Source organism: Rhinatrema bivittatum, chromosome 3 (assembly GCF_901001135.1).
Source record: "Rhinatrema bivittatum chromosome 3, aRhiBiv1.1, whole genome shotgun sequence".
Taxonomy (NCBI): Eukaryota; Metazoa; Chordata; class Amphibia; order Gymnophiona; family Rhinatrematidae; genus Rhinatrema; species Rhinatrema bivittatum.
Window position 1 is genome coordinate 280,555,987 of NC_042617.1, and position 15,333 is coordinate 280,571,319.

The 15,333-nt window shown below is 44.4% G+C and overlaps 1 protein-coding gene across 2 annotated transcripts in view; it reads right to left on the reverse strand.

Moving 5' to 3' along the window:
• LOC115087514 (aquaporin-4-like) overlaps window positions 1-15,333 on the reverse strand; it is a 72,342-nt gene that overhangs the window by 23,431 nt on the left and 33,578 nt on the right. Inside the window, exons 1-2 of one of the 2 annotated variants that reach the window (XM_029594815.1) lie at window positions 11,958-12,082; window positions 5,359-5,712 (exon numbers count right to left, since the gene is read on the reverse strand). In XM_029594815.1, the coding sequence (XP_029450675.1) occupies window positions 5,359-5,712; window positions 11,958-11,972 (369 nt within the window). In that variant the 5' untranslated portion in view covers window positions 11,973-12,082. Of the gene's footprint in view, window positions 1-5,358; window positions 5,713-11,957; window positions 12,083-15,333 lie in introns of those variants that run through there. The other variant, XM_029594816.1, reaches the window with a different exon arrangement.

The following is a 15,333-nucleotide window of genomic DNA, read 5'->3' on the forward strand; positions in this document are numbered from 1 at the left end:
CTTACTGATTATTCCTCTCTCTCTATGCAGCCCAGCATTCTGGCTTTAGCTATCGCTTTGTCACATTGCTTCGCTGTCTTCAGATCGCTAGACACTATCACCCCAAGGTCCCTCTCTTGCTCCATGCACAACAGCCCTTCACCCCCCCCCCCCCCCCCCCATCACATACAGCTTTTTTGGATTACCACACCCCAGATGCATGATTCTGCACTTCTTGGCATTGAATCTCAGCTGCCATATCATCGACCACTATTCAGACTTCCTTAAATCATGTTTCATTCTTTCTGCTCCTTCCGGTGAATCCACTCTGTTGCAGATCTTAGTATCATCTGCAAAAAGACAAACTTTACCTTCTATCCCTTCCTCAGTGTCGCTCTTAAAGATGTTGATCAGGACCGGTCCCAACACCGATCCTTGCAGCACTCCGCTTAACACTGTTCTCTCTTCAGAGTAGGTTCCATTTACCATCACACGCTGTCTTTTATCCGTCAACCAATTTGTAATCCATGGTACCACTTTGGCGTTCACTCCCAAGCTTCTCATGTTATTCACAAGCCTCCTGTGAGGGCCCATATCAAAAGCATTACTGAAAACCAAGTAGATCACATCTAGTGCTCCTTCTCGATCCAATTCCTAAGTCACTCAATCAAAAAAGTCAATCAGATTTGTCTGACAGGACCTTCCCCTGGTGAATCCAGGGTCCAGCAATCCTCCTGACTGTAGATAGTTCACTATCCTTTCCTTCAGCAGAACCTCCATTACTTTTCCCACCACTGAGGTGAGGCTAACCGGCCTGTAGTTTCCAGTCTCCTCTCTGCTCCCACTCTTGTGAAGCAGAACCACCACCGTTCTTCTCCAATCATTCGGCACCCCTCCCATTTCCAGGGATCTATTGAACAGGTCTTTCAGCAGACCCACCAACACATCTCTGAGCTTCCTCAGTATCTTACGATGTACCTCATCCAGCCCTATGGCCTTATTCACTTTCAGTTTTCCCAGCTCTTTCCATATATTCTCTTCGGTAAACAGAGTTTTGTCTTCTCCTCCCCACTCCAATGTCTTGTTAACTAGCGATGGTCCTTCTCCAGGGTCTTCTTTAGTGAACACCGAATTGAAGTATTTGTTTAATATTTCCGCCTTTTCTTCATCTCTCTGCACACATTGATCCTTTTCCCCTTTTCACTTTGACTTATCCGGCTAACTCTGGTTGACTTGTAGACCTGGTCTGAAGTTAGCTGGATAAACTTATCTGGCTAAGTTTAAGATAGCTAGGTATAATCAGTGGGGTGGCTGCACCTCTGAATATACAGCACTAATTAAATGGATACCTCTATCCTGCTAACTACCCGAGGCACACAGTGGCCAAATATGGGCCTCTTTATTTATAACAAACAAGGCTGCTGTAAGCAGAAAAGCCAAGGGTCAAAACCAGAGGGAGAGTGAAGAAAGGAGGGCTGGGAAATATATGGGTCTCTCCATTGGTAAAGAAAGAGGGTGGAAGGTGTGAGGAGGGGGAGAACCATGTCTGAAAAGAAAGATCATAACATAGTAATGCCTGCAGAAAAAAACAAACCCCAAAATGTACCATCCAGTCTGGGCAGATATGCACACAAATTCCCACATGGAACTTGGCACTCATGTCCTCCTCTTTTTCTCCCCTTCTCCCTCCCTAAATCCCTCAAGTTGTACCACTGCTTTTTTTGGTTGTAATTAGCGCTCCGTGCAAGTTACTCCCATCCTCTTGCCACTAGGTATCCTCTGAGTTTATCCCACGCCTTGTTTTTTAATGCTGTTACCATCTTTATCTCTACCATCTCCAGTGGGAGGGCATTCCATGCATCCAATACACTTTGGGGCGGATTTTCAGAGCCCTGCTCGCGTAAATCCGCCCAAAACCGGGCGGATTTACGCGAGCAGGGCCCTGCGCGCCGGGAAGCCTATTTTACATAGGCCTACCGGCGCGCGCAGAGCCCCAGGACTCGCGTAAGTCCCGGGGTTTTCGGAGGGGGCGTGTCGGGGGGCGGGCCCGAACCGCGCGGCGTTTTCAGGGCGTGTTGGGAGCGTTCCGGGGGCGTGGCTACGGCCCGGGGCGGCCCGGGGGTGTGGCCGCGCCCTCCGGACCCGCCCCCAGGTCGCGTCCCGGCGCGCAGGAGGCCCGCTGACGCGCGGGGATTTACGCCTCCCTCTGGGAGGCGTAAATCCCCCGACAAAGGTAAGGGGGGGTTTAGACAGGGCCGGGCGGTTGGGTTAGGTAGGGGAAGGGGAGGGGAAGGTGAGGGGGGGGCAAAGGAAAGTTCCCTCCGAGGCCACTCCGATTTCGGAGCAGCCTTGGAGGGAACGGGGGTAGGCTGCGCGGCTCGGCGCGCGCCGGCTATATGAAATCGATAGCCTTGAGCGCGCCGATCCAGGATTTTAGCGGATACGCGCGGCTCCGCGCGTATCTACTAAAATCCAGCGTACTTTTGTTTGCGCCTGGAGCGCAAACAAAAGTAGGCTATTCGCGCTCGTTTTAAAATCTGCCCCTTTATGTGAAAACATATTTTCTGACATTGGTTCTGAGTCTTCACCCTTGGAGCTTCATATCATGTCCCACAAGTTCTAGAACTTCCTTTTCATTGAAAAAGGTTTGCTTCTTGTGAATAATTAACACCTTTCAGGTATCTCACCCCATCCTCTAGTGTATACATATTTAGATTCTCAAGTCTCATAAGAATTGTGATGCAGACCCCCCCCCCCCCCCCCCCCCCACCACCACCACCACCACATGATTTTGGTTGCCTTTCTCAGGACTGCCTCTAGCCTCTCTCTATCCTTTCTGAGATGTGGCCTCCAGAATTGAACATTAGGAGAGGCCTTATCGATGACCTGTACAGTAGCAAGATCATTTTCTTTTTTTTTTCTACTGGTTATAGTCTCTCCCTATGCATCCAAGTAATAGTATTCCTCTGGCTCTAACATCCACCTTGTCACACTGTTTTGCTACCTTGAGCTTCTCTCCTGGGTGGTGCACATGAGTTTCTCACCCACCAGCTTGTACAGCTCCTTCGGATTTCTAAACTCCAAATCCATGGCTCTGCACGTTTTTTTACATGGAACTTAATTGCCAAACATTTGACCACTCTTTGAGTTTTCATAGTTCACGTCTCATTTTGGCTACTTCCTCTGGTGTGTCCAATTTGTTGCGAATCCCTCTGCAATATCATTCATGAAATTATTCAGCAGAACCAGCCCCCAGTATCAAGCCTTGTGGCATTCCATTAATCACCGCTGTCTCCTCAGAGTGGACTCCATTTACCACTACTTTCTGTCATCATCATACAACCAGTTTCTGATCCAATCCACCATCTTTGAACCCGCTCCCAGGCTTCTCAGTTTATTTATGAGCCTCCTATGTGGAAGACTATCAAAAACTTTGCTGAAATTCAAGCAAACCATATCCACTGCATGGCCTTGATCTAATTCTATAGTCACTCAATCAAATATATCAGTCAGGTTTATTTCACACAATATCCAGCAGAGGCTCCATTAATTTTTCCACCACCGAGGTAAGACTAACTGACCTGTAGTTTCCAGTCTCGTCTCTGATACCACTTTTATGAAGAGGGACTACATCTGCCCTTCCTCAGTCCCATGGCACCACCACTATATCCAAAGGTCTTTCAGCAGACCCGATAAAACCTCTCTGAGCTTCCTCAGTATCCTACAATGCATCCCATCCAGTCTCATGGCTTTGTCCACTTTCAGTTTTGCTACAACACTTGAAGCCCTCATTTTTCCATCCAAAGACTATTGCAATTCCCTCTACACCAGCTTACCTCAGAACACATTATGTTCATTACAGATAATTCAGAATTTTGCTGCACACTTGCTTGCCAGTACAGCAATCCAAGATCATATTACTCCAATTGTAAAAGATTTTCACTGGCAACCTCTTTACAGGTGTATCAAGTATAAAGTTGTGACAACATAGAAAATAATCACATATAAAGATGAGTAGAACAATGTGTTAAACCCTCATCCTTGAGCACGTTGTATACTTACTCTATATAAGCGTTTTAACGTTCAAAACACTTGTGGTTTGTAGTGTTTGTTCAGTATATTTAAACATGGGGTGATTCACGTGGTTTCTCAATTGCCATAGTTGAGTGAAAAAGAACTTTCTCCGATTAGTTTTAAATGTGCTACTTGCTAACTTCATAGAGTGCCCCCTAGTCCTTCTATTATCCGAAAGAGTAAATAACCGATTCACATTTACCCGTTCTAGACCTCTCATGATTTTAAACACCACTATCATATCCCACCTCAGCCGTCTCTTCTCCAAGCTGAAAAGTCCTAACCTCTTTAGTCTTTCCACATAGGGGAACTGTTCCATCCCCTTTATCATTTTGGTCGCCCTTCTCTGTACACGTGAACGTTCCTTCTCCATTCATGGTCCTGTGCTTTGGAACTCTCTCTCTCACTATCACTGCAACTCACGCAACACTCCAAACAATAAAAAATATTACTAATAACTAATTTATTTACTGAAGCATTCCAGTAATGACAGCTAGTGCTTTTCAGTTATGATTTTTTTTGGCTCACACAGATAAATGTACTTAGTATGTGTTGTCTTTGTTAGCTTTTATTTTTTTTAACATTTTATTGTATCCTGCCCTGAACTATGGGGGGGGGTGGAGGGGAGCTATAAATGCTTTAAAATAAATAAATATCTTTTCCATAAATAATGTCATATCCATCCCGTGCCCATATGTACTCAATCAGCAGTCCTTGTCTAAAGTCTTCTTCAGTGAATATCATAGAGATGTATTTGCTGAGCATGTCTTCCTTATCCTTATTGTTCTCCACAGATTGCTCTTTGTCATCTTTCAGTCTCATATTCCAACTATGAAATGGGAATCAACCCCAAGTAAAGGAATGGAGTCTATATTTATAACAACAATACCAACAGTAATAAAGTGCAGAGTAACTGTAGTGTTACCTAAATGACAGAGAATTGTGCCATTTTAATGGGGCTTTAGATTAAAAAAGAAGAAGGAAAATTCCTAATTTCCCTTAAAAAAAAAAGTAAACTTTGAATCATGCCTCAGTGAAAATGTATGTGTTTATTTTTTTGATGATTTTCTCTCTTCTACCTTACCCTATTATCTTACAAAGAATGCCCAGGACATCCTGGTCTCTTTGTTGACCAAGACCTAGAAGGAAAGTCTCCTCCAGACTTGTCCTTCATTGCTGCTCCTGTGTCATGTGCAGGGATGGAGGGAGACAGGAGGAAGGGGGGGGTCCATCCATCCCACCCACCTTCAGGACCCAACACAATTGATTTGTCACCGGCATTCTCTGAAAAGGCAGCATGCTTACTCTAGTGACGAGGTGGCTTGCTGCAGTCTGGGGCACAGTGAGGTAGAATAGTCCTGCAGCGAAGGTTGCACCCAAGCACTGAGCTACCATGTAGGCCACGCAGTGCAGGAAGTCCAGCTTACGTGTGCAGAAGAAGGCCACAGTGACCGCTGGGTTCACCTGGGCACCGCTGATGTCACCAAAACAGTGCACTAGGCCCACGGCGGACATCCCTGCTGCCAGTGCTGACTGCAGCGCTGGTGGGGCCGAGTTCTCCGCACTGGGCGCTGATGTCGCCAGAACCACTAAGACAAACATTAACGTGCCCAGTGCCTCCACCAGCACACAGCGCCAGAACCGCCGAGACTGCAGATCCTACAAGAGAAGGGAGGAGACAAGTTAGAGACAGACAAGCGTGCCAAATGATTGCCATCGCTATCACAGGGGTGTGATGTGACCTGCCTCCTGATGGTCAGCTTTTGTTTCGGTCTGTGGAAGTTTATTTGGTTATGCTATATTATGAATTGCACTTTTAGGGACCACCTGGGTCCTCATTCTGGTTTTCACTTTAGCTTTTGTTTTAAGGTAGGATTCAGGGAGTAGAGGGGGGGTAGACCACTCTTTTCCAGTAGCACCTACAAGGCTCTTAGGATTGGTCACCCAGCATGCATAAATGAAGGCAGAGATAGGAGTAGGTGTGGCATTTATTATTTGGATTTTGTAGTAGGAGGAGTGCGTTTGGTGTGACTCTCAAATTCGGGCTTCACAGCTCGATACCAGAGAGGAAGAGGCAGAGAGACAGATCCCTCTTCCTGCACTCAATGGACTGGAACCCAGTAGTGCTGGACTGGAACCTGGACTGGAACTGGTGAAGCTGAGCAAGACTGTAGGTGCAGGCTGCAGGACAGGAAGCTGAGACCAGGCAGGGCTGGAGACTGAGGCTGGTCAGAACTGGAGATGTGGGCTGCAGGTGCTGGAAGCTGTACCAAGACTGAGGTTAAGACAATGGCTAGGTACTAGAACAGGGCAGGACCAGACAGGACAAGACACAGACAAGAACAGAAACTAGACTAGACAGATCTGTCTGGATAGTGGAGCAGTTTGGGGAAACATTTTCTTTTACTGGTTGAGGAGGCATCCCATTTCTGTCCTCATGTTGTGATTCTGTCTGCTGTGCAGCCTCCCAGCTACCAGAGACCCTCAGGGATCCTCTCTCCAGTCATAGCCACTGTGATCCCATGACTCAGCAGGGTCCAAACTATTCAGCCCTGCCCCTGTTATGCTCAGGGCCTTGTCATCGAGTCTACTTGGCTCCCTGCTTGGTCCCGCGTCTCTGAATGCTCTGTGGCTTTTCCAAGTCTTCTGCTCTGGTTATGCTCTGTGGCTTTTTTGCCTTTCAGCCTAGCTCTGCGGTCTTCTCAGGCATTTTGCCTAAGAAACCTTCGGGTCTTCACTGTTTTCTGTCTGGTCTAATCTCTGTCTTGCCCTGCACTAACCACCCCCCCCCAACACCAGCCCCATACCTGGGAACTCTCCAGATTTGGCCAGAGACTCTGGAATTCTGATCGAATTGCTGGGTATCCAGGCCAACACCCAAAAACTGTGGGTGCCCTGCTGCAGAAGGCCAGAAGAAAAAATGGCTGAAGCACTACGGGCCTGAAGAAGGAGGAGTATCAGGAGCCATGCTGCAGGAGAGGGCTGTGCAACAGGAGCAAACGAGCAAGATATAGCTTTCCCCCACAGGGAACAAGGAACTGCAGATGCTGGAAGAGCAGAAACCAACAGCTTTGGAACACACAGGGAAAATGAAACAAGGGCAGAGCGGGCCCGAAGCTGCTGAAGGAGGAGCAAGTGGAGTGCTTGTCCCGTGGGACTGTAGAAATGAGGATCAAGGTGAGAAGAGAGATTGAGAGTGCATGTGTGTGTGTGTGGAAGAAGGTGAGGTCAATGTGTGCATGTGTGGTTGTGTGTAAAAGGGAAAGGAGTGAGTGTGCATATGTGTGTGGAAGAAGGTGAGAAGTGAATGCATGAATAGGTATGGAAGAGAGAGAAGTGAGTGTGTGCGAAAAAAAGGAGAGGACCTGTGTGTGCATGGGTTTGGAAAAGGGAGAGGAGTGAGTGTATGTTTACAGTAGAACAGAGGGAGAGTGCGTGTATGTGTATGGTAGAGGAGAGAAGTGTATGTGTATGTGAGAAAGTGCATGTGTGTGGATGAGAGAAAGAGAGAGAAGTGAGTGTGTGAGAATGAGCATGTATGTGAGTGAGTGAACATGTGTGTGTGCTAGTGTGAGAGAGTTTGTGCACATGCACCGCCACCTCCCTTGCTCATGCAAAACAATCTCAGGGAGACAGGAAATAAAAAATTCCCAGGTATGACTAGCCCCTGTCTAAGTCCTGCTGGCCACCGGAACCCAAGGGCTCAACCTGCGGGGGAGGTGGCTAGTATAGGCCGAAGATGCCCTAGCTCAGTTCTGTCTTGCCCTGTAGCCCTGGACTGTTCCCATGGTGGTTCCCCAGCCTGGCTAGGTCTTCAACCACAACACTTCAGGAGGAGGAGAATTGGTGGCTCCCAAAGAATGGGGAAGGGCAGCAGTTCTTGCCGCCTGAAGAGAATTTTTATGTGATTTCTGAAAGATTTTGGATCCTATTTTTATTCGGGAGGAATTTTGTGTCACCATTCCTAGCCGAGAGGAGAGCTTGAGAAGGATGTGCTTTTGTTATTTTTCTGCTGTGGGACTCTTTAACTGAGGGGTCCCTGGAAACACAAGAGGAGGACAGAAGAACTTAGTAGTCATCACTAGGGGCCTATCTTCCCTCCTTCCCCCTTCCTGGAAGGGTTTTCCCTGGTGCCTTTCATCTAAAGGACACTCATTCAGAGGAGCAGGTCGCAGACAAACAGGCCACTTGGATTTTTCTGAAGATCAATTGGAAACTATTTGCTGCTTGTTTTTGAACAACTTTTGGTTACAGTAAATGTTTATGTTGGAACACCCCACCAGAGTGTCCAGTGTGTTACTGAGTGCCGAACGTGATCCTAAATCCAAGTCATCCAATCATGAGTACACCAGTGAAAGGAGAGCAAGAGATATGTCCCCCTGCATGCCTTGGGCCTTAGAGGTTAAATCGTCCCCCATCCCTCTCCGGGAAGACCCCAGTCCCCAGCGGGGCTAGTGAACTGAATGGGAGAGCTGTAGCCTTGAGACATAGTGCACCCCTGCATTCTGGACCCTCGCCGAACAAGGGCTCTACACATTTAATACATGGGACTAGGTTATACGTACCGCCACAGATGGCCAACTGATACAGAAGAAAATGGAAATAAAGATTAACAAATAAAAACAAAATATATATACATATTTATATATATGGTGATACTTTTTTATTGGACTAAGCTAACACATTTCTTGACTAGCTCTATACAGCTAATACTCTCTTCCTTAGGCCAGAAGAAAATGGAAGTTATGCTTGCTAACCTCTATGGACAAAGATGGATGACAAAACAGACACCTGTGTCCAGCATGTGCGTATGTGACCTGAGATTGACAGGGACACATTGCTGGAAGCATAAGACATGAGACAAGACAAAAGAACTTTGGAGTCATCATCGTTACAACAGCCAGGGCACAGACCAGTCATCTAAGGAACTCCCTGCCCTGTCTGATCTCTGCAAGAGCAGTTTGGCCAGCTGCTAGTTAATTCTATTGAATTGGTTGCGGGATGATTGGCAGAACCATACTTTCTGTTTACATGTTCCCTCTGAGATCCCAAGATAATGCAAATATCTAAATTTCTTAATAAATGTATGTTATAATCTTATTGTAGTGTAATTGTAGTAATCTGAATAAAGCATTTGTCTATTTGGGTGACTTCGTAGTCTCCAATAATTATTTGGTTTTATTGCAATTCTTATTCCCCAGTCCCCTAACAAATCCTGGTTGTGGAACTTACATCTCAGTGTAATGTGATAAATGGAAGAAGCAGACCTACATATAACTTCTGTATAACAGGTCCAAGAAATGCAGCAATGAAAAGTGGGGGGGGGGGGGGGGGGGGGCAGAAAATGGCCTTCGGTCTCCCATCAGAACCTGGGTCACATCACATCCCTTTTATGTGCGTCATATTTATAGAGTAGCATCACTGTGAACAACATTGAACCAGGGTGGACTAGGAGACAAAGAGGGTAAACCAAGGTATATTAGTTTTAGAAAAATAAAAATACACAACTCCTCCATAAATGACCTTTGTTATATTATGAGGGGCTGTTCTGATAAAAAACCAAACAAAGGTATGATGGGGACCATTCGTCAATTCGATGTCAAGAGTCGTTGCAAAGGAGGGTCGTGACCCAACCTTTCTCCACTCTGGATGAGAAAAATGAAAGGGGAAAAAGATGAATGTGCCCAAGAGAGCAGAGATTCACACATATGACACACTAGCATACTGGTTGGGAAATACTGCTGTAGGGTGATAGATATGGTAGGGTTATTTATTTCTTTCTAAAATGTATTATCCGCCTTCCCACAACTGTTCAAGGTGGGGTACACCTTTATACAATAAAAACAAAGTATCAAAGAACATCACAAAGTATCCAATAAAAAATAAGAGTAACAGCTTGTAAAGAATATAAAACATTACATACAAATCATAACAAACAGATAATAAACAACTTAGATTTTAAAAAGTCTTAATAAATTCCAACATATCACAAATAAATCACATTGATAAAATAGAACCATTCATAATCTGAGCCCCCAAATTAATGCAACCATATTTCAATCTACCAGTCAATCAATATGTTTGGTTAAACAGCCAGGTTTTTAGAACATTACCCTTTAATGTTAAATAAAAAGATTCTGGCTGAAGCCACCCATACCTAAAGAAAAGCAACTGTTTTATCTGGCTTGAACTGCAGTTTGATAACAGAAACCCAATTCCATACTGCAGGAAATGCATTAATATTCTCATGGGTACTATAATCATCACATACAAATGAGGTATATAACTACAAATCATCTGCAAAGATGTAATACTGTGCTCCACGGGTTTTATAACCTCGCTCAGAGGTCTGAAGTACATATTAAATAGTAAAAGTGACAAACTAGCCCCTTGTGGCATTGTAATACGAGGAGCAAGAATCCCTTGAAATCACCTTCTGTATTCTTTTCTTAAAAAAAAAAAAAAGCAGCCATGACAAGGCAGTCCCTTCAACACCCAATTCCTGCAATCTAGAGGTGAGAATATGGTGATTCACTACCGCGTTAAATGAGGCATTCAGATCTGGAGAAACAATATGAAGATTCTCCTCTATCTAGTGCCCAAAGTAGTTCATCAAATAACAAGACCAATACACCCCATCCTAAATCTGGATTGGCGAGGATCTAGAACAATATCCTCCTCTAGAGAACAGAGTATTCGGCACTGATCTGAAGGATCTAAGGATGTTTTTTCTGTGTTTGTTTTAGAGATGTAACTGCTGCACTTTTCAGTGATTCATGGCAAACCTCTTCCATAAGTGAAGAATTAACAATCGGCCTGAGCCAAGTTCATATCTTGACGTCTGGATAAGCCAAGCTGACACAGGGTCAAAAGGAAGAGAAGAAGGTTTTATCCCAACAAGAATCTTCTCAATCTCTTCCAGAGATAAAGCATGGAAATTAACCATTCGAGAGACCAATGACAAAGGGGGTCGGGAGCTCAACATCTAAACCCAGTAAAGAGTCTAACTTCAAACGAATAATTGCAACGTAATCATGAGGGCGGTTTACAAAACTTTCGCATTTTTCAGCTGAAAATACTCAGCTTGACGGACAGTCTGACTGAAATACAAAAGACCTTGCATTTTAAAAAGTTCTTTCGATGGAGTTTGAGAGCCCATGATCTGTACCATAAATAGTCTCCATTATTCATTCATTACATGATAACGTAAAAAGCCTACATTCTATTCAACCTGGCAAGAGGCCCGAGGATAGCCGTTTCTTCTCTAGTTGCCTTTGTGCGTGCTCTTTCACAAATAAAACAAGATAACACAGTAGCTCCCCTAGCAATATACAGGCAATAGATACCAGACAGTAATGGAGATTGTGATTTCTTTTTTTTGAACCTTAGAACAGATGTGGTATAATATACAGCATGTATCAATAGACAGAGAGATACTGTAGCAGTGGATGATGATGGGATGAGAGATGCTGTAGACAGAAATAGATAAAATTGTTACTTAGGTGTAATGAATGTTGGATGAGAGCTTCATAAAGAAGAATATGTTTACATGGATTGAGAGGACAAAAGACATTGGGAGATGCGCAAAACAAAAGATACAGCACATGTTTGAAAGCACAATAAATAAAATTAGGAAACAAAAAATGTCCCTTTGATGCATGAACATCCATCAGTGCCTTCTCTAGTGCTGACCAAAGAGTTGGATGAGGCAGCGGCAGAAGAAGAAGCAGCTGCTGTCCCAGAGTGAGCCCTAGAATCCGGGAGGAAAGAGCTCTGCGGTGACCAAAACTGCCCCCCCCCCCCCCCAAAGTTCCCCTGCCCCTGCAATCCCAATAGGGACTCAGCAAAGGATGCAGGGAGGAAACCAGAAGGGGGAAGGTGTTTGTCTTTCTATCATCACTTACCTCCTTTAAGGTCATTCTGTCACAGCCCGGCTCAGCAGCAGCTCCAGATCCCAGAGGAAGGAGAGAGAATGGAGATGCACTGGGGGTTTAATTGGAGGGTGCTGGACAAGAGGATGCGCCTTGCTCCCTCCCCTTTGGAGAATGACAGCACTTAAAAGATCAGTACCCCATCTTCTCCTCCCAACCCCAACGCAAGCCTTCTGCCCTGAAAGAGAGAGAAGGCTGCTGGGCAGCGTGCCAGACAGCTGTCTCTCATCCCCACTCCTCACCTTCTGCACACTCACTTAAAGAGCTGTTGTGGGTCTCACAAGCAAACCTTCCACATAGCGCACCCAAACCCCTCTTATAGCAAATTCCCACTAATCGGAAAGAAAGAGGCTTCATGTGTCATGGGATCCACTTTATTATAAGCTCTAGGGTGGCAGGGACCAACTGCCCGTACTGAGTTGTTCTTTAATGTTCTTGTATGACCTTGGCCACTTAGTCTAACTTGTCCCATTTTTATCTCCCTTTTCATGTGCAGCACTGTACACACACGATGGCACTCTGTAAATACTAATAATTTAACAACTGCAGATAGGGGCGGATTTTAAAATGGAGCGCGAATAGCCTACTTTTGTTTGCGCTCCAGGCGCAAACAAAAGTACGCTGGATTTTAGCAGATACGCGCGGAGCCGCGCGTATCTGCTAAAAACCTGGATCGGCGCGCGCAAGGCTATGGATTTTGTATAGCCGGCGCGCGCCGAGCCACGCAACCTACCCCCATTCCCTCCAAGGCCGCTCCGAAATCGGAGCGGCCTCGGAGGGAACTTTCCTTTGCCCTCCCCTCACCTTCCCCTCCCTTCCCCTACCTAACCCACCCGCCCGGCCCTGTCTAAACCCCCCCCTTACCTTTGTCGGGAGATTTACGCCTCCCAGAGGGAGGCGTAAATCCCCGCGCGTCAGCGGGCCTCCTGCGCGCCGGGACGCGACCTGGGGGCGGCTCCGGAGGGCGCGGCCATGCCCCCGGGCCGTAGTCACGCCCCCGGCCCGCCCCCGGAACGCTCCCGACACGCCCCGAAAACGCCGCGCGGTTCGGGCCCGCCCCCCCCGACATGCCCACTCCGAAAACCCCGGGACTTACGCGAGTCCCGGGGCTCTGCGCGCGCCGGTAGGCCTATGTAAAATAGGCTTACCGGCGCGCAGGGCCCTGCTCGCGTAAATCCGCCCGGTTTTGGGCGGATTTACGCGAGCAGGGCTCTGAAAATCCGCCCCTTAGAGAATAGCTACTGGTACTTGCCAGGTTCTTATGGCCTGGATTGGCCACTGTTGGAAACAGGATGCTGGGCTTGATGGACCCTTGGTCTGACCCAGTATGGCATTTTCTTATGTTCTTATGTTCTTAAGGAAAGAAAAAAAAAAAAAACCCAGGACATTCATATAAAAAGATAATGAGAGGTACAAAGCAGTTACAATGTCGTTTCAAAAAATCAACTTGTATCCCACCCATGCCTAGACCAGATTCATCAGCAGAAAGGTTGCTAAGTGAGTAGGATCTGCAAAGATGAACTTATTCCCCTGATAGATTAATTATATTTACACGGGAACTTCAAAAAGAAAGAAGCATCCAAATCTATTACCCATGGCTTTAACTGTAAAAATAACTTCCTTCCATTTGAGTCTCTTTAGCAACATCAGGAGATACCTGATCTTTTGCCCACAAAACATTTCACCTTTTTTTTTTTTTTGTAATTTAACTTTGTTTTCATCAAAGACATCATCATGAAAAACTCAAGAAATATGTATCAAAATACAGCAATATTACCCAATTACAATCCAATAAAACCAATTATTTATTTATTTTTATTTATTATTTAACGGTTTTTATATACCGACGTTCATCAAAGATATCACGTCGGTGTACATAGAACAAGAACATTATGCCAGGGGCGTTTGACAATAAACGTATTGAAAATATATGTGATTAAATATAGAGAACAGTTGGATATAATAAGAATGGTTGCAAGTAATATAGTATAGCAAACATATGTACAGAGCTATATAATCAATACAAGATTAACAGTGCTGGATAATATATACAGGGAGATGAATACGGATATGGAATATTTGTTAACATTAAATAAATAAATAAATAAATAAATAAATAAAAAAAATATCACATATTTATATATATATATAAACCAAATATAACCAAATATAACCCAATTGATTTTGGGTTCTACTGGCCAAAGCAAATGATTAAGGAGATAGGAGTATTTAGTTTATTTACTGGGCGTCGTTCTCTGAGATCACTACTTGATTTTTGTCTAACAAAAAATGTTTCTAATGTGCAGGATCTACAAATCCAAATTTTTTCCCCTTGGTATGTTACAAAACAAAGAGAGGGAAACTTTAAAAAGAAAGTAGTTCCCAGTGCCAAGACACGATTTTTTAATGTAAGAAAATATTTTCTCCTTGCCTGAGTGGCACGGGCTACATTGAACATTTCACTTTTATATTTAAAATACTGCTTGAGTAATACCTCCTCATCTGTTTCAAACAGAAAAGTGATTAATAGGATAGCTCTAGTTTCAATTAATCTAAAGAATATTTCAGAAAATGAGAGAGATTTCCTAAACTACACTGGAGTAGACCCAGGACTGATTCAGTCTGGACCCTTTTGGCATGGAGTTATAGAATGACATTCATTCTATATGTGTGCTGGTCACTTTTAAGAAACTATCTCTGAATAGCAGTAAATCAGAAAAAATTATTCCCTCCCAGTTTTCCTCTCAATAACACTCCATCCACATTATTGTCTGATAACCTAAAAGATTCAAATGTCTAATAACGTCTGCTACCTTGGGGTGGTTATTGATCCTTCTTTATCTATGCAAACCCATATCAAACAATAACGCAATCATCATTTGTTAAATTACGTTTATTATGCCATCTAAAACCTTTACTCGATCCAAATGATTTTCGGTTTGTTGTATAATCTTTGATCCTTATATATCCTTATATTCGCTATTCAGTGGTTACCTGCTCAGAGCCCTTCAAATTAAAAAAAAATACATCTGCTTGAATAGTAACAGATACCAGAATACAGACTATATCACTCCAGTACTTATATCTTTGCATTAGCAACTGGTGCATTAAGAAAGGTGAAAGGAAGGCAAAACAATTACCGTTGTGGTTAAAAGGTGAGGTGAAAGAGGCTATTTTAGCCAAAATAAACTCCCTTCAAAATTGGAAGAAGGATCCATCTGAAGAAATAGGATAAAGCATAAGCATTTTCAAGTTAAGTGTAAAACATTGATAAGACAGGCAAAGATAGAATTTGAAATGAAGTTGGCCATAGAGGCCAAAACTCATAATAAAAACTTTAAAAAATAAA